The sequence below is a fragment of the Microcaecilia unicolor genome, chromosome 1, assembly GCF_901765095.1.
Source record: "Microcaecilia unicolor chromosome 1, aMicUni1.1, whole genome shotgun sequence".
Taxonomy (NCBI): domain Eukaryota; kingdom Metazoa; phylum Chordata; class Amphibia; order Gymnophiona; family Siphonopidae; genus Microcaecilia; species Microcaecilia unicolor.
In genome coordinates this window covers 648,334,587-648,355,175 of record NC_044031.1, presented here as the reverse complement: position 1 = coordinate 648,355,175, position 20,589 = coordinate 648,334,587, and the positions used below count along the sequence as shown (strand labels likewise).

The window sequence follows — 20,589 nt, the reverse complement described above, 5'->3', positions numbered from 1 at the left end:
ATGAAGATTAGAGTTATAGAACATGTTCCATATGAGTAAAAGTTAAAAAAAAAAAGTTAAGGGATCTTCCACTTGGAAAAGAGACAACTGAGTTGAGGTATGATAGAGCCACATAATATCATGACAGGTGAATATAGAATTCTTATTTACTCTGCTTCATAATACAAGAACTATAGGCATCTGATAAAACAATCACATGGCTGGTTTAGAAAAAGCAAAAGAAAGATCTCCTTCAAAGAGTACAGAGTACAGAATGTTGTGGAGACAAATAGAAAAATCAAGTTCAAAAAGAGATTAGGCAAATTTCTGAAAGACAGAAAAAACAGAGTTACTAAATATCACAGTCAAGAGTATCATCTTGGGTTCAATGCTTCCCCAAGCATTAAACTGGCTGAAAATTAATTGTTTAGGAGTGATGTTTGTTACTGTCATGGTATACACAACTCTAATCCCAAGAAAGAGAGGGAAATTCAACACAAAGCAGAAAAGAAATACAAAGTACGCATATATTAAAAACATTAAAATTGTAATATAATAAAAACAAAATGCATTATTTTTTGTATTTATAACTTTCCAAATAATACATTTAAGTTTCCACTTGTACAGAAAGCTACTGGTTCAATACTTGCTGCTTTGTGCTTCTGATGCAATTGGACCACAGCATTTGACTTCTTGTTTGTTTTTGCTGTTGACGTGTCCCTTGTCAGTTCAATTGAATGCACATCCCTAGAGGGTTTGTGTGAATGTAGGAAGGAGTGCCTGAGTGTACAAGGGTAGGCAGGACTGTAAAGATGTGCAGGAATGAACATGATGGGCCCAATTTTCAAAACAAACAGGGCAGGAGAAACTTCTGCCCAGTTAAATTGCGCTGAGTGGGTCAGGAGGGGATGTTCAGTAGAACATTCCCTCTGACATCCAATTTTGGTTGGGCCTGAGCTCAAAGTGAGTGGGCATAATAGCCACAAACCCCACCCAGCATCTCCCCCCCCCCCCCCCCCCAAGTGATCAAAGGGTCACTTAACTCCACTCCTCTGACCCCGCCCCCCCCCCTCCCCAGTATCTTTAAATCCTTTAGGTCTTCACCAGTAGCAAATAGCAACTCATTCTCCCTGCTCACGCCGGCTATGAGCCTTCCCTCTGACAAAACTTCCTGCTCCCGAGAACAGGAAGTTGCATCTGAGGGAAGACTCGGGCCAGCACAAGCAGAGGGAATATGTAGCTGCTCACTGCAGGTAAAGAACTAAAGGATTTAAAGGTACCGGGGGGGGGGGGGGGGGGGAGAGAGTCAGGAGAGTGAAATTAAGTGACCCCTGATTTCCTGGATGAAGAGCAGAGTCTTTAGGATCCCCAACAGCCACATGGCTGGTGTGCCACTGGTGGGTGAACCTGAGTCTAAAGTGGGTGGGCTTGTGCCCACCCAGGCCCACCTTTCCTGTCTTTTCCCAGTTAGCTATGTGTGTATGGCACTGAATATCGGCTATACCTACATAGCCATTGACCTGGTTATTAGTGCCAGTGCCCAGATATGGCCTGGCACTGAAAATATGATTCTAAATTACAAAAACGCTGATGCCACTGGCTCAATATTGACCCAAATGTGTATAGCTGTAGCAAAGTTAATATGGATTCAGATTTATTTATTTAATTCACTATTTAGCCTGTCCTCCCAGTAAAGCCCAGAACAGGTTGCAAAGAAACAAACATAATCAATAAAAGAAATACAATCAAGAATAAGACAATCAATTAAAAACTCACAACTCTCAATTAAGCAACAGTGTTTTGACAGCTTTCCTAAACCCCAGCAGATCATCAATAACTCTACAAGAAAAGGGAACCTTATTCCAAGTGAAAAAAAAAACATGAGAGAATGCACAAGAGCGTGATCACTCAAGGTGCAATGATCTAACTGGAAGTATGCAAAAATATCTGTCATTGTGTGACCGCAAGGGATGACTGGGCACATAAGTCAAAACCTTATTCAAGAAGTATTCAGGGGCAATCCCATGAAAAGTTTTAAAGGCAAGAACTAGTCATGTTAAAAGGCAACATTTCTCAAGAAATAGCCAATGTAAAGCAACAAAAATTGGTGTCCTATGATTTTGCGGCCCTGAGCTCGTGAAAAGCCATGCAGCAGCTAGCATGTTGTACTCGCTGTAACCGCTTTAAGCTCTTAGCTGGCAAACCCTGATACAGAACATTACAGGAGTCAATCTGTAATAAAATATAAACATAGAAGAGTGTGTATGAGCATAGAAAGTTCTGTGTATGTGTGAGAAAACATGTTTAAGTGTGTGAGGATGGATATGAATGTTGAGTCTGTGCACGGATCTAGAAGACTGCCAAAGGGAGGTGGCTATAAGCTGCTGAAGCTGGACTCCACTGATCATCTCTTCAAATCAGACCTTTCATTCTTTCCATCTGTCCCGTCCCCCTCACCTCCTGGGTGCACCTTTCCATTACGCCAAGGTTATTGACTGGAGATGGGAAGCAGGCATTGCTTAAAGCCCACAACTTTTGCTCCTAAAATACGTTAGCTGAGCTTCCAACAGCTGCAAGAAATTCCTCACTTTCAAATACTTAGAACATAAGCATTGCCATTCTGGGACAGACCGAAGGTCCATCAAGCCCAGTATCCTATTTCTAACAGTGGCCAATCCAGGTCACAAGTACCTGGCAAAATCCCTGAACAGTAAAATAGATTTTATACTACATATCCTAGAAATAAATAGTGGATTTTCCCAAGTCCATCTTAATAATGGCTTATGGACTTTTAGGAAATTATCCAAACCTTTTTTAAACCCTGCTAAGCTAACTGCTTTTACTACATTCTCTGGCAACAAATTCTAGAGTTTAATTATACATTGAGTGAATAAATATTTTCTCTGATTTGTTTTAAATTTACTACTTAGTAGCTTCATTGCGTGTTCCCTAATCCTTGTATTTTTGGAAAGAGTAAACAAGCGATTCAGCTGCTGTAGCCTTTGCTCATAGGGAAGTTGTCCCATTTCCTTTGTTCAAAGCCCAGAGAAAGGAGAAGTATGCTGACTGTGCACGTGGATGTTTATTCTACATGTATATAAATAAATGCATACTGAGAGCACAGGCTGCTTTTAACTGAACGAAGTCAGGAAATTCAATATTAAATGCAGATGCACTTTGATGTACTGAATCTATAACCATCATATATTGTTCCAAATCCAAGACTCTCTCCAACTAATCACATGGAACTAGGTTGTGATTCTTTGCATGGTGTCAGCTCTTATATTGAACCAATATAGAAATTATTGGAAAGGTTGAACTGGTGATGGTGTATGAAGAAAGTACCAAATGGTTTCCAAAGAATCCAAGGTTCTCCTGGAGCAATATGGGTATCACATTGCTGATGAAATGACAAATTAATAATATTATTTTTCTTTGTGCTTTTTCTCTCTCCTCTCTTTTTCTGCTACTGCCTATTTTCATCTTTTTATCTCTCTTTTAATCTTCTTCCCAATTTACCCCATCACTATTTCTCTTTGTTACTTTGTCTCACTTACATTTTCTCTCATCCTATGTTGGTCTCTCTCTCTCTCTCTATCTCTGTCTGTCTGTCTGCCTTTTCTTCTCTCTCAGGATACATAGTGCTGTGTCTTTCCTCCACCTGGCTCTCCAAAGTTCCCTCAAATTCCCACCAGAAAGAATATACACTTCTTGTCAGCAAGGCCATAACATTTGATCATGGAGGTCGAACCTACCTGGATGAGTTTGAGCCACCACGTCGGGTGACTTACTTCACTGGATCTTTTGGTCAGTGTAAGGAGGAGTGGCAGGCAGCCACTGAGTTGGGGAGTGACCTGGAGTGTCCCACTGGTAAATCCATTCAGCTCACCCGCTTGCTGGAGGACAAGCTTCTGACACGACTCTTGCTGGATCACCATGGCTTGGATGTGCCTGCCACCCTGGCATTCACCTACAGGAAACTACAGGCCCCCCTATGCACCACAGCTGGTGAAAGCATTGTAAAGATGGTGGAGCTGAGCAAGAAGGAGGGACAGGAGAACCTCATCCAGGAAGGAATCAGTCAGTTCCTCCAGTGCAGCCTGATGGAGCACATAAACCAGGTAACTGCTGTTTTATCAAGGGAATTCTCTAGCTGGGTGGGACCAGGACCAAAGAATTTCCAATTGAATTAACCTTTAAAATTGTCTAAGAATTATAACTTTTTAAAGTAAATATTCCCAATAATTACAGCTGTGTAAAATGTTACTTTTGAGTCTCAAATGAATTCAATGCTGTTTTAACAGCCTCTCCTCTCTCTTCCTATCAATCAGAGCTTGGCAGGACAAGATAGAAAGAAAGAAAAGGTTTCACAGGGCTAATTAATTAATTAATTAAGCAATAAGCATTAAATTTAAGAGAAGAATCAGGTATCTCACCTCTAGCCTATCTCCCCTCAGCCATCTCTTCTCCAAGCTGAAGAGCCCTAGCCACTTTAGCCTTTCCTCATAGGGAAGTCGTCCCATCCCCTTTATCACTTTCATCGCCCTTCTCTGTACATTTTCTAATTTTGCTAGCAAAAATACTATGGGGTCCTTTTACTAAGGTATGCCGACAGCTGTAGCGCGCACTAACAATTAGCTCATTCTGAATGATAAAGACGCCCATAGGAATATAATGGACATCTTATCATTTAACTCATTCTAATCATTAGCGTGCACTAAATCCATTAGTGCACCTTAATAAAAGGACCCCTAAGTGCCCTAGTTCAGTTGTACTCAAAAATCCTATAGTGTCCTTTAATAATGAAGTCATCATATCACAAACGTCCTTGCTTTAATAATGAACTCAAGTATTAGGTCTTACTTATATAGCACAACAGTAACTTTAGTTCATTGAGACCACATGATATGCAGGTCTTTATCATGCAGTGCTTTCAATTGCTTCTGAAATTATTAGGAAAAATCAAGGATTGTGATTTATCAGACAGCATCATATTACTGTGTCAATACAAAGTCAGCACCTTATCTGACACTGACTATAAGGAAGGCAGCAGTGTATGCTAGTTCCATCTAGAACAGCTGAACAAATGGTACAGTCAAGACAGACTGGAGATAGCTATTTTTGAGGGCCATTAAATTGTATTAAGCGCTAACATGCATGTAAAGGAGGAAACAAGGCCTATCGCAAAATATAACATATTAACATAGTAAGTGACAGCAGATAAAGACCTGAATGGTCCATCCAGTCTGCCCAATAGTCACATTCATTATTAATTCAAGGTTTAAATCAACAATAAGTGTGATATTATTTCTCCGAGGACAAGCATGCTGCTTGTTCTCACATGTGGGTCGACGTCCGCGTTGGCCCAGGAATCGGCATTTTGCAAGCATTAACAAAGTTTTGCCAGAGTCTTCTGGCGCGCGTGCAGCGAGCACCGCGCATGCGCGGACTGATTTCCCACCCGTCGCGTGAGCACTTCTCTTCAGTTTTTTCTTTCTCTGCATTGAAGTGCGGCAGCTTTCATTTCTGCTCCTCTTCAGGCCCAGGAAGAGTTTTCACTGTCTGCGATTGGTTCGCTTATACTTATTTATTATTTTTTTCTTTAAAGATTAAAAAAAAAAGAAGTAGGTTTCTGTAGTTTCCTTTTTAGTTTTTTTCCCTACTTCTAGTTTTCTTTCTTTGCGGTCGGGTTCTCCCCTTTTTCTTTTGTGCCTTTTATTCTGTATTTTGGCACAATCGCGTCTTTTGATTTTGACGAAGCCGTTTTTCCTTCCATGTCATCGAAGACACTCAGCGGCTTCAAGCGTTGTACTCGGTGCAACCGGACGATCTCAGGTACCGATACCCCCGCTTGGTGTATCCAGTGCCTTGGGCCCGACCATAGCCCAGCCGCTTGTAGTCTATGCCTTCGTGTGAAGAAACGGACCCAAGCGTCTCGAGAAGCCCAACGAGAAAAACGTTTTAGGGCTCAGTCTGGTCCTTCGACGTCGACATCGGTACCAAGGTCAGCGACGTCGACATTGAGGGGGGCATCGACGTCGGGGGAGAGGTAATGGCTGCTATGAGACCAACTCGTGCTGGGAGCAGTGAGGTGTCGAGTGGTCTCCACCTGCCTCGAGGCCTCCTGTTATGCAGGCCCCCCGGAACCGGCCTTTGTCGGACCCGGCCCCGAGGAGGCGTGAGGATTCCACGTCCTCATCAGTACCGAGGAGTCTTGATGATGGGCATCAAGCGAAGGCTAAGAAGCACCGTCATCATTCTCCTTCGACGCATGGTACCGGGAGCTCCGGGACGTCGAGAGAGTCGGCACCCAAGAAGCGTCGGCGCTGAGAGGATCGCTCCCCCTCGATACAGGAGGTGCCGATGTGTCGGTCTCCTAGCAGCCCGATGCCTCCTCCCAAGCCTCCACGGATTCTGACACTGCCTGTCCCACCGACCCTGCGGCCTTCTCCGATGGCGGCTCTCGCCTTTTGTACCATCTGCTGCAGCAGTTTCTGGCCCTTTACCTGTGGTGTGGTCCCCGTCTGCGATGCCGCCTGCGGCGTTGACGTCGGCTGCCACCCAGGTCGACTCCCCTTCAACATCGGTGGAGGGAGCTTCGCCGCAGTCGGACAGGGCATCGACCTCTCGACATCGCCATAGAGGACATCGTTCCTCGGCGTCGAGGCAGGTCCAGTGTCGAAGCACCTTAACTCAGGTTTTATCTGGCACTGAGGAGGAGCGTTCGTGGGAGTCAGATGAGGATCCCAAGTACTTCTCTTCTGATGAATCCTTTGGGATTCCCTCTGATCCTTCCCCTCCACTAGAAGGAGACTGTCTCCACCAGAAAGTCTGTCCTTTACTTCTTTTGTCCGGGAAATGGCTACGGCTATTCCATTCCCTGTGGAGATTGAGGATGAGTCCAGGACTGAGATGCTCGAGGTCTTGGATTCTTCTTCTCCACCTAAAAAGGCTGTGACAGTTCCTCTGCATAAGGTACTAAAGGAAGTCCTTATGAGAAACTGGTCAGCCCCTCTGTCTGGGCCCATAGTCCCAAAAAAAGCTGAATCCCAGTATCATAGTAACATAGTAGATGACGGCAGAAAAAGACCTGCACGGTCCATCCAGTCTGCCCAACAAGATAAACTCATATGTGCTACTTTTTGTGTATACCCTACTTTGATTTGTACCTGTATCAGATCCACAGTGAGCCTGGGTTGATGAGGTCTCAGTTACCCCACAATTCCATGGTGGTGGACTCCGCCCTCAAGAGAGCCAGGAGTACTAGAGACTATGCTTCGGCGCCCCCAGGCAGAGAAGCTAGGACTCTTGATTCTTTTGGGAGGAAAACGTATCAGGCCACTATGCTCGCTGCCAAGATCCAGTCATACCAGCTCTTCACGAGCGTACACTTGCGGGACTCGATACGTCAACTGTCCAGCGTGGTTGATGCACTCCCTACGGAGCTGGCCGAGCCTTTTCGCCAGGTGGTCAGGCATCAGAAGGCGTGTCGCAACTTCCTGGCCAGGGGTACTTTTGACGTGACATCCAGGATCGCTGCTCAAGGTATAGTGATGCGCAGACTCTCATAGCTGCGTCTCTGACCTGGATCATTCTGTCCAGCCATTTGTTCTTCCATTTGTGCTTTTGCCAGACGTATCTCTCTCTTGGCTTCTTTCAGTTTCATCCGGTATTCCTCTCGGTGTTCTTCTTTTCTTGAGTTTTTCTGTATTTCATGAACGCCAACTCTTTAGCCTTTATTTTTTCATTCACTTGCTTGGAGAACCATATCGATTTCCTTTTCCTCTTGCTTTTATTTACTCTCCTTACATACAGGTTAATAGCCATATTTATAGCTCCTGCCAATCTGGACCATTGCCTTTCTACTTCTTATATGTCCTCTCAGTCCGTCAGTTCTTTCTTCAGGTATTCCCTCATTTTACTAAAGTCAGCATGTTTGAAATCCAAGACTGAGTTTTGAGTGACTGCCCTCCGCTTTAGCTGTTATATCAAAACAAACTGTTTGATGATCACTGCTTCCCAGGTGGGCACCCACTCAGACATTAGACACCCTTTTCCCATTAGTGAGCACCAGATCCAGCGTTGCTCCTCCCCTTGTCACCATTTGTCTGAGCAGAGCACTTTGTAAGGCATCCACGATTTCTCTACTTCTTTCCAATTCCGCAGATAGAACTTTCCAATCCACATCCAGCAGGTTGAAATATCCCAGCAACAGTACCTCTTTTCTTTCCCAACCTTTGCATATCTGTAACCAGATCTTTCTCTAGTTCCTTCAGTTGTGTCTGCGGACACAGGTTCCATCATCTCATTTTAAGGTGATCCATATCACTTCTTCTTTTCCCCAGGCCCCTGGCATTTCAGTTGCTGTGATACCGTTTCTCACATACAGAGCTACTCCTCCACCTTTATGACCATCTCTGTCCATTCTAAATAGATTGTAGCCTGGTATTTTTGCATCCCATTCATGTGTTAAAATATGTTAAAGCATAGTTTGCCCCTTAGCATGTGCTAATCGCACGTTATTTATTTAATTTTTTATATTTTTGGTAGGGGGCATGGCATGGGTGTGGAAGCATTATCCAACTAGTGCATACAAGGGTCTTAAACTAAACAAGGGACAGTCCTTCACATCAACTTTCTAGAGCTCTGTGCCATATACTATACCCTACATGTGTTCAAAAAAAACTCTTCATCTGAACCAACAACTAAGTTGATATATATTATATCCACAAACAGGGTGCAATTAAAATCTGGAAACTGGTGAACTCTATGCATATGATCCTCCACACAGCCTATCTGCTGGGAAAACATATTCAAATTACAGTCAAGCTGAGTTTTATACTCGACCCTCACAAATAGTCCCTTTAAAAAGTGTGGATTTTTAGACACAGACCAATTTTCAACCCAACAAATTCAAAGTGCCTGGTTTTCTGCTCCAAACGAACAGTGGAAAACAGACTAGCATTAGATGCCTCCTTTACCACAGCAAATCTAGTTTCCATGACTTGCTACATTAATGAGCAAACCACACGTTCACCTGGGCACTCACCCCTTCCACCTGACACAACAGGAAGGCTGGCCACTTAGTCCCAACTTGAAGTCACTACAATTTTTGTCATGGAATTTGAGAGTAGATCCATGTGTGGTTCTGTCAGGTGAAATCACTACTTGGTATGGCTGCACGATCCTGCTGTCCATGGAGAACCCCCTTACAGTTAAGCTGCTGCCGTTAACAAAGGGTATGAATAAGTGCTGCAGATGGATATTATCTCAACAACCCCTCCTCCATAACCAGAGTGCTAACTAAATTCAAGTCATCAGGGACTCTTCACTCCATAAACATTCGTTGGCTTGTAAAGCCAAATGGAATAGAGATAAACTTTAAAGGAATATTCGAATTTTAAAAGTCAACAAATTTATAATCCACACATTATATATAGTATACCAGCAGGCTTATTTTCGAAAGAGAAGGACGCCCATCTTTCGACACAAATCGCAAGATGGGCGTCCTTCTTACAGGGTCGCCAAAATCGGCATAATCGAAAGCCGATTTTGGGTGTCCTCAACTGCTTTCCGTCACGGGGACGACCAAAGTTCACCGGGGTGTGTCGGAAGCGTAGCAAAGGAAGGACTGGGGCGTGCCTAACACATGGGCGTCCTCGACCGATAATGGAAAAAAGAAGGGCGTCCCTGACGAACACTTGAACGACTTTACCTGGTCTTTTTTTTTCTTATGACCAAGCCACAAAAATGTGCCCTAAATGACCAGATGACCACCGGAGGGAATCGAGGATGACCTCCCCTTACTCTCCCAGTGGTCACTAATCCCCTCCCACCCTCCCAAAAAATTAAAAATATATATTTTTCCAGCCTCTATGCCAGCTTCAAATATCATACCCAGCTCCATGACAGCAGTATGCAGATCCCTGGAGCAGTTTTAGTGGGTGCAGTGCACTTCAGGCAGGATTACCCAGGCCCATCCCCCCTTACCTGTTACACTTGTGGTGGTAAATGTGAGCCCTTCAAAACCCACCAGAAACCCACTGTACCCACATGTAGGTGCCCTCCTTCATCCCTAAGGGCTATGGTAGTGGTGTACAGTTGTGGGGAGCGGGTGTTTGGGGGGGCTCAGCACACAAGGTAAGGGAGCTATGCACCTGGAGCAATTTCTGAAGTCCACTGCAGTGCCCCCTAGGGTGCCCGGTTGGTGTCTTGGCATGTCAGGGGGACCAGTGCACTACGAATGCTGACTCCTCCCATGACCAAATGGCTTGGATTTGGTTGTTTCTGAGATGGGCGTCCTCGGTTCCCATTATCACAGAAAATCAGGGACGACCATCTGTAAGGACGACCATCTCTAAGGTCGACCTAAATGTTGAGATTTGGGCGTCCCCGACCGTATTAGCGAAACGGAAGATGGGCGTCCATCTTGTTTCGATAATATGGGTTTTCCCGCCCCTGTCTGGGGACGTCCTGCGAGGACATCCTCAGGAAAACTTGGGCGTCCCTTTCAATTATGCCACTCTGTGCCATCCTGCATAAGCCCAAACTTATCAGATCCTGGAATTTAAGTAGAGTCAGGTCTGACTCATAGAACAGTTGGGAAGATTAGATGCTGCAGAGTTTAGACAGCAATAGCAAGTCATTTAATGTCTTGCCAAGAAAATCAGTCACATGGTAGGCTGTGATTACCAAAACCATAGAAACATAAGTTGTATGCTAGCACACCCATAAGGAACACATCAAGTTATTTGACCTTTTGTGTCACTAAGGCTTGACGCACTCCTTTGCTAGCTCAAGATTACTTGAGAATGTTCTTTATGGCATGGATTTAGCTGGTAGTTGATTAATGCTATGTACACGGCTCAGATGTACTATTTGGACAGAGGCCATGTTCTGAGAATTTCCTCTTTCTTGCAGGTGGTGGTGAAGCCAGCTGGCTGGCACTGGAGCAGACGGATACAGAGGGTATCCTTTCATCCCAAACTAGATTCCAATGCCATCTTCCAGGCAGTGGTGTCGTTGTTAGAGAAGTTGGAGGAAGAAGAGAGCATCCTAGTAGAAGCCTTCTGTCCTACTATACAGCCCTTGAAAATCTTACCACCAGAGTCTCCCATCGCTTTTGGATGTAAGGAAAATATCACCTAGTGCCCTTTCCCTCCCAGATTAAATAACATGTTTGGTGTCAGATAAAATGTATTTCTGACACATTGATGTCATGACAACAGAATACCATGACAAGTGACTGTTCTAATCTATGTTTCATGTCAAAGACCAGATGTGGCAAGGGAAAAAGTTGCTTCTCGGGCTTCAAGGGAAGAGGGTGACCATGTCAGAAGTGACTGCAGTATTCTTAGGGACTCGTTTTCAAAAGAGAAAAACGTCTAAAAATTGGCTTAAAGCAGCATTTGGACATTTTTCTTACAAAAACGTCTAAATCAGTATTTTCAAAACCTGTTTTTCAGATGTTTTTCTATGCTGTTCGTCTGCAGTGCGTCCAAATCTCAAGGGGGCATGTCAAGGGCGTGTTAAGGGCGGGATTTGGGTGTTCCTAAGACTTAGATGTTTTCAGCCATAATGAAACAAAACTAAAACTAAGACATTTTGAGCTAGACCTGTTTTTATAAGGCACAAAAAGGTGCCCTAAATGAACAGATGACCACTGGAGGGAATCAGGGATGACCCTCCTAATACCCCCTCGGAGGTCAGTGACTCCCTCCCACCCCCCCAAGAATGTGAATAAAAGTATGACTTACCAGCCTGTATGACAGCCTCAGATGTTATAACCAAGTCTATTAGAGAAGCATTCAGGTCCCTAGAGTAGTGTAGTGGTTAGTACAGTGCACTATGGAGTGGGGGACTCAGGTCTTTATCTCCCTCTACCAGTCACACTTGTGGTGGAAACTGTGACTCCTCCCAAAGTCACCAAAACCCTACTCTACCCACATATAGGTACCCCCTTCACCCATAAGGGCTATTGTAGTGGTGTACAGTGGGGGGGCAGTAGTTTTGAATGGGTTTTGGAGGGCTCATAGGACAAGATAAGGGAGCAAAGGTGAGATGAGTACCTGGGAGCATTTTTATGAAGTGCGCAGCCTTGCCCCCTAGGGTGCCACATTGTTCTCCTGGGATGTCTGGGGAACCAATTTGCTAGAAATGCTAGCTCCTCCTACATCCCAATGGCTTGATTTTCTCTGTTTTGCACTTACTCCATTTTTTTTTAAATGGACCAAAAAACAAAACATCCAAAGCACAAAACCTTGTTCGAAAAGTATTTTCTAAAAGAAAAAAAGATAGACATTTTTCTTTTTCAAAAATGACCTTTCCTGTTCAGATTTTGGACGTTTTTTACAAAATATCCAAAGTCGGACTTAGGCATCACATCAAAAATGCCCCTCTTAGTGTTACAGTGTGTACACCCTGCTTCTATGTTGGCATTCATGCTAAGGGGTTTGTAGTATAATGGCCATGGCACCATGGAGGGGCACTTTTGATATGAAGTCTTAAGTCCGAATTGAGACGTTTTGACGAAAACATCAAAAAAAAGTCTAGCTCGCAGCCATAGTCGAACCAGAAAAATGTGTAAATTTCTGGTTCGATCATGGCTTTGAGCTAGACGTTTTCATGCTCAACATGACCATCTGTAAGTACCATTTATGAAAAAAAAAAGTCCCAGGGAAAAACAAGCCATAGAGAGATCTGTCTGGCAGCATTCCTAGTAAACTAGCCACACAGACTTCTCAGCAGTGCAGAGGGGCAGCCTAGTGGTCAGTGCAGTGAACTTCACATATAAGGACCCAAGTACAAATCCCACCTAATCCCCTTCATATTGTATGGTGAGTCCTCCAGAAGCAGAGAAAATGTACTGTACCTAAAGGTCCACCACTAAAATAGCCCTCAGGTTTGCAGGTCACATATATTTAGGTACAGGAGGTATTTCTCTGTTCCAGGAGGGCTCATATATTTGTACTAAAATTAAAGAGTTAAAATGGGAATTGAACCTGGCTCTCATTGTTCACTGTCCATTGCACTAACCACTAGGCTACTTCATCCACTTGCTTGCTGCTTTCTTGGGAATGGCCATATTCTCCGAGGACAAGCAGACCTATGTATTCTCACACATGGGTAACATGATCCCACGTTGCCTGGTCCGGAGTTTATGACAAGCTATTAAGAGCTTTGTGGAGCATCAGAGTGCCTTCCCACCCACCGCGAGAATGCGGTTACTGCAGTTCATTTTTTACCACTGTGAGGAGTAGTTGCGTTTTGCTTCTGCTGTTCATAGCTGTGTCCGAAAGAGGTTTTTGGGTGCCTTTGCGGTGTTTTTTTCTGATGTGTTTTGTGTCCCCTTGTTCGGGTTACCCTTTCTGCCTTACCTTTATTGTTTTAGTTTCTTTTTTTCCCATTTTTAAGTTTCCTTTATTTTCCATGTTATCAGACCACTTTTAGGCCTTGACTTCAGTCAGGTTCTCTTGTTCTTTTTTCTCTGGTGCCTTGCCCCTTTTTGTGGCACCATCGAGTCATTTGATTTGGCTGCAGTGGTTTTTCCTTCCATGTCCACTCAAGTTCCTAGTGGGTTTAAGCACTGTACCCGGTGTAATTGGACTATCTGTGGCAAGGACACCCATTCTTGGTGTCTTCAGTGCCTAGGGCCTGACCCATAGTCCTTGTAATTCTGTCCTATGTCTTTGTATGAAGAGAAGGACCAAGTTGGCTAGAGAGGCTCAACGGGAGCAGATTTTTGGAGCCCGGTCTATGCCTAGGGCCTGACCCATAGTCCTTGTAATTCTGTCCTATGTCTTTGTATGAAGAGAAGGACCAAGTTGGCTAGAGAGGCTCAACGGGAGCAGATTTTTGGAGCCCGGTCTAAATCCTCAATGTAGGCGTTGGCATCGAAGTCAGGGGTTGCATCAGCATCATCGGTACGTATGGCTGCAAGATTTGTCGACACTGGGAGCTGTTGTGGATTGAGTGGTTCTCCATCTGCCTCAATGCTGACTGCTGTGCAAGTTCCCCGGGACCAGCCTGCATTGGACCTGACACCGAGGCGACATGAAGATTTGATGTCATCCTCGTCAGCATCGAGGAGCCTCAATGACCAGCTTTGGGTGAAGGCCAAGAAGCATCGGCATAAATCCCCTTCAATGCACGGTGCCAAGAGCTCTGGGGTGCCGATGGATTCGGCACCCGAGAAGCACCAGCACTGGGAGAACCGCTTCCCCTCCCTACAAGGGGTGCCGGTTCGAAGGTCTCTGAGCAGCCAGGACCAGCCTCCTGACTCGACCCCAGCAGTTCTTCAGGTTGTCTCTGAACTGCCACCGCAGCCTTTCCCAGTATCAACCCTCAATGAGCACATCTGGGCCTTGCTCCCTGAGCTGCTGGCTGGTATCCTGCAACAGAGTACATTAGCATTGGGGGGGTGCTTGCTCCTACCATGCCTCCCATTGCAGCCCTGCTTGGCCCCCAGCCTGTGCTGCAGCCTCTGACGCCAGTGTCACATACAGCCACAGTGTCAACTGCCTCCTAGGCCTGTACCCCCTCAATGTCTGTGGAAGAAGCTTCGCTGGGGTCAAGGAAGGAGTCTACTCCTCGATGCCACTCTCAGGGACATTGTTCCTGTAGGTCGAGGCAGGCTCGGTCTCAGCCCTCCCATTAGGAGTTTTTGACTGACATCGATAAGGAGTGCTCATGGTCCTATGGCATCCCCTCCGACTCCTCCCCTCCACAAGAAAGGAGAAAGTCTCCACCTAAGAGCCTTTCCTTTCTCTCTTTTGTCAAGGAAATGGTGGCTGCCATTCCATTTCCTTTGCAGGTGGAGGACGAGCCCAGGGCCAAGATGCTCAAGGTCCTGGGCTACAAATCTCCTCCTAGAGAGGCTGTGACTGTTCTGCTGCATGAGATCCTGCAGGACATTTTCGTGTGGAATTGGGAGTCCCCTCTGTCTGTCCCGGTGCTGCCCAAGAAGATTGATACCAAGTACTGGATTCACAGTACCCTTGGGTTTGATAATCCTCAGTTGCCTCAACATTCCCTCATGGTTGAATCCACCCTCAAAAGAGCCAAGATTTCTAGGGACTATGCTTTGGCACACCTGGGCAGAGAAGTGTAACGAGGGTTAAGGAGGGAATAAATAATTTTTTTAAATATATATATATATATATATATATATATATATATATATATATTTACCTGGGGGGAAGGAAGGGCTTCTGGCCAGTTAGGGTCATCGCGGGAGTAAAGCTGCAGGAGGCAGCGCAGCGTTTTTCAGCTCCGGGGACGTGGGAGCAAGTCTCGGGGCCTGGCAATGCAGACCCAGTTTTGGGGACGAGGCACTGCACTTTTCGGGGTCCGGGGATGGTTGGGAACGTCCCCGGGCCTGCAGACGTGAGTCGGAGCACTGGAGGAGCGCTCCGGGTACTGCGTGGAGTCCGGAAGAAGAAGCGGCGATGGGGTCATTGCGGGAGGAAGCTGCAGTGTTTTCGGGGCCGGAGAGATGGAGGAGCAGAAAGGCCGGTGAGGAGGCCTGTTTCCTGCTCTGGACACGCCGAGGAGAGGAGGAGCCGACGGGTAAGACGTCGCCGGAGTGAGGGGGTGTGCATGAGGCAGCGAGCCTCATGCACGAATCGCGGACGCGCGTTTCGCGTTTAGGCCAAAGCCGGGGCCTAAATGTTGGGCCCAGACTCGGACGTTTTTTTATTTTTTACTCCGATTTCGCGTGGAGGGCGTCGGGACCGAAACGGATGGAAGGGGAAACATGTGCGGAAAATCTACAATAAGGTAAGGGGTTTTTAAACCTAAAATTTCCATTTATTTATTTTTAAATTGTGTAAATACGGGTTTTTATTTTTAAAAAATCAGGGATTGCTTTAATTTGAATTTAGTTTTCAGATTCTTGATCGGGGAATTTTTTATGATTTTTCTGGTGATTTAGTTTTACAATTTTAATATTTTAAAGGGGTGATTTTGAGGGGGTGGTTTTGAAGGGGTTAATCAAAAGTAAGAGGGTTAAATTCGATGTAGTGGGTAAAGGGGAAGGTATGTGAATTTTTGGGGTATTTTTAAAATAATTTGGAGAATTTTAAAGGGGTGTTTTTAGGGAAAAAATTGGGACGGACGTAAAAAAATGTTAGATTTAAATTTTAAAAATAGGGTTAAATAGAGGGGGTAATGTTTAGTGTTGGGTGTGATTTTGGTGTAATTTGGGTAAATTGGGACTTTAAAATTTGAGTTTTAGTATTTTTCCCATTGATTTCAATGGGAAAGGTAAAGAATAAAATGGAGATTCAGTTGTGTTGCTCAAGATTCCGCTGGTCAGCAGAGTAAAGCGGAATCTTGGGGAGTACAACTGATTGGCTGAGGGGTCTGCGGAACTCTGGCCGCAGTTCCGTTGCTAAGGCAACGGGGCTGTGGACAGTTGGGCAGAGGAGCTGAAGCTGCCAGACGAAGAGGGTGTGTGCGGTTGGTGTCTGATGTGGTGAGAGGGCCCATAGTTTGGAAGGTTGACTGAATGAAATAAATAATAAAATATTTGAGTGAAAGAGAAGAGTGAACATAGGGGAAAAGTCTGAGAATAGTTGTAAGTGATTTGTTTGATGTGGTTGTGATTGGTATGGTGAAAGTGTTGGAAAGAGTCAACATCATAGTGCTCCTCTAGTGCAGGGACTGTGTAAAAAAAGGGCAGGTTGAAAAAGAAAGGGCGATGTGTTCTTTTTATTTTTGAAAATAGAACTGACCCCAATTACATTGATTGACCTTTAGGAAAGCAGATTTTAGGGAGAAAAGGGTTTTCTTTCCTTTTGAGTTTGTTAGGTTAGGTTTAGGAGGAAGAAAAGACCTGAAAAAGCGGAGCGGACAACTGGGCCCCAGCGCAAGAAAGGTTACAGCGACTTGGAGAACCTGATACAAAAAGGGAGAACAGATAAGTGCTTTGAAAAAAACCAAAACATTTATACAACTTAGAGAACTACTTACCTGGTGATCCGGGGATCCTGTAGAGGTGCAGGGTTCCTGAAAGAGATAAAGTAATGCAGAAAGCCTCAAATTCTTGTTTGACACAGTAAACGTTAATAAATCAATTAGAAAATTTGGTTAAGGTTTAAAATTTTAAGAAAAAAAGTTAGTACTTATCTGATGAAATTTGTTTGTTGCTTTTGAAATATTAACCTGTAAAGAAGTAAGATAGAAAAATGAGTTAAAAATATAGTTATTTATTTAAGAGTTAGCATTGATAGCCTTAAAAGAAGTTGTTTGTTCACAAATAAAAAGAAAACGTGATTGTTTATGAAAATTTAAGTAGTTGGTGTGATTGAATTCTGGGAAGTCCATCTCAATCCTAATTTAATTAAATTTCCTCACCTAGCCTTTGAGGCTAGGTGATGTGGTTAGTGATTGTAGCTACTCCTTCACTCCTGTATGCAGAGATTCCGATTGCCACGACTACCAACATCTCGCTAATTGGAATCCTGCTCATATCTTACACTACTCGCAGGTGTGAGGGGGTCTCAGCTATAGAAGCTAGCACCTTGGACTCTTTTGGGAGGAAGATGTTTCAGGCTTCAATACTTGTGTCACATATACAATCATACCAGCTATTCATGAACATCTACTTGTGGGACTCGGTGCGCAAAATTTGGCTGACTCTCTCCCACCGGAGCAGGCTGAGTCACTTTGACAGTTGGCCAAGCAGCAAAAGGCGTGTTGTAAGTTCTTGGCCAGGGGCACCTACAACACTTTTGACGTGGCATCCAGGAACTCTGCCCAAAGTATAGTGATGTGCAGACTCTCATGGCTGCGTGTCTCTGACTTGGAACCGGCAGTTCAGCAGAGATTGGCAGATGCCCCTTTTCATGGGGATAACCTTTTGGACAGGACGTTGAAGAGGTTGCTGACCAGATCAAGAAACACACTGATACCATCTCTTCTCTCTCCCACCAGGTGCCTTCTGAATCTGCCTCCTCCTCTTGGAGGTCTTGTGACAAGTCAAGAAGGGGTACTTACTACTCACAGAGGCGTAGGTACACCTCCTTCTCTCGCCCACCTTCACAGGCTCAGCCCCAGTGCGTTCGTTCTTGTCAACAGCATGTGCCTAAGTCCCCTGCTGCTCCCCAGTCAAAGCAAGGGACAAGCTTTTGACTGACTCCAACAGAGCATAGCCGCTGTCCAAGTGTCCGTGCCGGACGACTTGCCAGTCAGAGAACGGCTGAAGTTTGTTCACAAAAGGTGGACTCTTATCGCCTCCGACCGGTTGGTTCTTCAAATTGTCTGGACTGGATACGCCTTCAATTGGTATCAGAAACTTGCAAATTGCCTACCAAGAGCTCATTTCTTCAGCTCTCAGCATGAGTAGGTACTTGCAGAGGAACTCTCAGCCCTTCTTAAGGCCCATTCCACCAGGAGAGGAAGGGCGGGGATTCTATTCCAGGTACTTCCTCGTGCAAAAGAAGACAGGGGGATGCGTCCCATCCTAGACCTAAGGGCCTTGAACAAATTCCTGGTCAAAGAAAAGTTCAGGATGGTTCTCTGGGCACCCTTCTACCCATGATTCAGGAAAATGATTGGCTATGCTCTCTGGACTTAAAGGATGCATATACACATATCCTGATACTTCCAGCCCACCAGAAGTATCTACGGTTTTGGTTGGGAACACAGCATTTCCAGTACCACGTATTGCCATTTGGCCTCACATCAGCTCCCAGGGCATTTACCAAATGTCTAGTGGTAGTCGCAGCATTACTACACAGACTGGGAGTCCATGTGTTCCCTTTTCTCAACAATTGGCTGGTGAAGAGAACATCAGAGTACAGTGCTCGGGAGTTGATGCGGAGGACTATTCAGGTGCTGGAGTTACTAGGGTTCATTTTAAACTACCTCGTCCCAATTACACCCTGCCCAGCAGTTGGAGTTCATTGGAGCCCTGCTCAAAACAAAAAGGTTCAAGCCTTCCTCCCGGGGCCAAGAGCAGACATTAGTCACACTGGCTTCTTGGGTTTGATCCTCTCAGCATGTCACGATTCGGCAGATTTTGAGGCTGTTGGGGCACATGGTATGGCATCCACAGTTTATGTGATGCCTGTAACACGTCTTCACATGAGAACTGCCCAATGGACCTTAGCTTCTCAGTGATAACAAGCCACGGGGAACCCAAGTGTCCCCCAGAGCTTACTCGCCCCCTGTTGTGGTGGACCATTCAATCCAATTTGACTCTGGGGCTTTCATTCAAAATTCCTCTGCCTCAGAACGTGCTGACAATGGATTCATCTCACCTCAGTTGGGGAGCCCATGTAGGGCTTCAGACTCAAGATGCTTGGTCCGCCCAGGAAACAGAACTCCAGATCAATCTCCTGGAGCTTCGGGCTATTTGGAACGCTGTAAAGACTTTCCGAGATCGGCTGTCTCACCAAATTGTACTAATTCAAACAGACAATCAGGTTGCAATGTATTACACCAACAAGCAGGGGGGCACCGGATCACGCCGTCTGTGTCAAGAGGCCATTTGAATGTGGCATTGGGCTCTCCAGCATAGTCTACTCCTTCGAGCTACTTATCTGGTGGGCAAAAACAACAGCCTGGCCAACAGACTGAGCAGGGTCATTCAACCTCATGAGTAGTCTCTCAACATGGGTGTTGCCCGTAAGATCTTCTGAACGTGGGGCACCCCCTCAGTTGGATCTGTTTGCCACCCACATCAGTCACAAGGTCCCTCAGTTCTGTTCCAGGCTCATGACAGACTAGCATCAGATGCCTTCCTCCATTGGGGAATGGGTCTTCTGTATACATATTCTCCAATACCTCTTGTGCGAAAGACTGTTGAAACTCAAGCAAGAGCAAGACCGTGGGACCATAATACTGATAGCTCCTTACTGGCCTCGGCAGATCTGATCCCCTCTTCTGGAGTTATCCTCTGAAAAACTGTGGAGCGATTGGAGTGTTTTCCAACCCTCATCATGCAGAACGAGTCTCTTCTTCATCCCAACGGGTCTCTTCTTCATCCCAACTTCCAGTCTCTGGCCCTCACAGCTGGATGTTGAGAGCTTAGAATTTGCTTCCTTGGGTCTGACGGAGGGTGTCTCCCGGGTCTTGCTGGAATCCAGGAAAGATTCCACTAAAATGTGTTACTCTTTTAAATGGAGGAGGTTTGCCATCTGGTGTGAGGGCAAGATCCTAGATTGAATTTCTTTTCCTACACACACCCTGCTTGAATACTGTACTTTCTACACATTTCCAAGTCTGATCTTAAGACCAACGCCATAAGGGTTCATCTTAGTGCAATTAGTGCTTATCATCAACGTGTAGAGGGTAAGCCCATCTCTGGACAGCCTCTAGTTGTTTGCTTCATGAGAGGTTTGCTTTTATCAAAGCTCCCTGTCAAATCTCCACCTGTGTCATGGGACCTCAACGTCATTCTCACCCAGCTGATGAAAGCTCCTTTTGAGCCACTAGATTCCTGCCATCTGAAGTACTTGACCTGGAAGGTCATTTTCTTGGTGGCTGTTACTTCAGCTAGTAGAGTCAGTGAACTTCAGGCCTTAGTAGTGGATGCGTCTTACACAAAATTTCATCACAACAAAGTAGTCTTCCACATGCTTCCCAAGTTCCTGCCTAAGGTGGTGT

The 20,589-nt window shown here is 45.3% G+C and overlaps 1 protein-coding gene across 2 annotated transcripts in view; it reads left to right on the top strand.

Annotated features, from left to right (window-relative positions):
• Positions 1 to 20,589, top strand: part of CARNS1 (carnosine synthase 1) — a 119,996-nt gene that overhangs the window by 60,595 nt on the left and 38,812 nt on the right. For both annotated transcript variants that reach the window (XM_030185665.1, XM_030185657.1), the window contains 2 exons: positions 3,613 to 4,100; positions 10,900 to 11,107. In XM_030185665.1, coding sequence (XP_030041525.1) covers positions 3,613 to 4,100; positions 10,900 to 11,107 — 696 coding nt within the window. The remainder of the gene's footprint in view (positions 1 to 3,612; positions 4,101 to 10,899; positions 11,108 to 20,589) is intronic.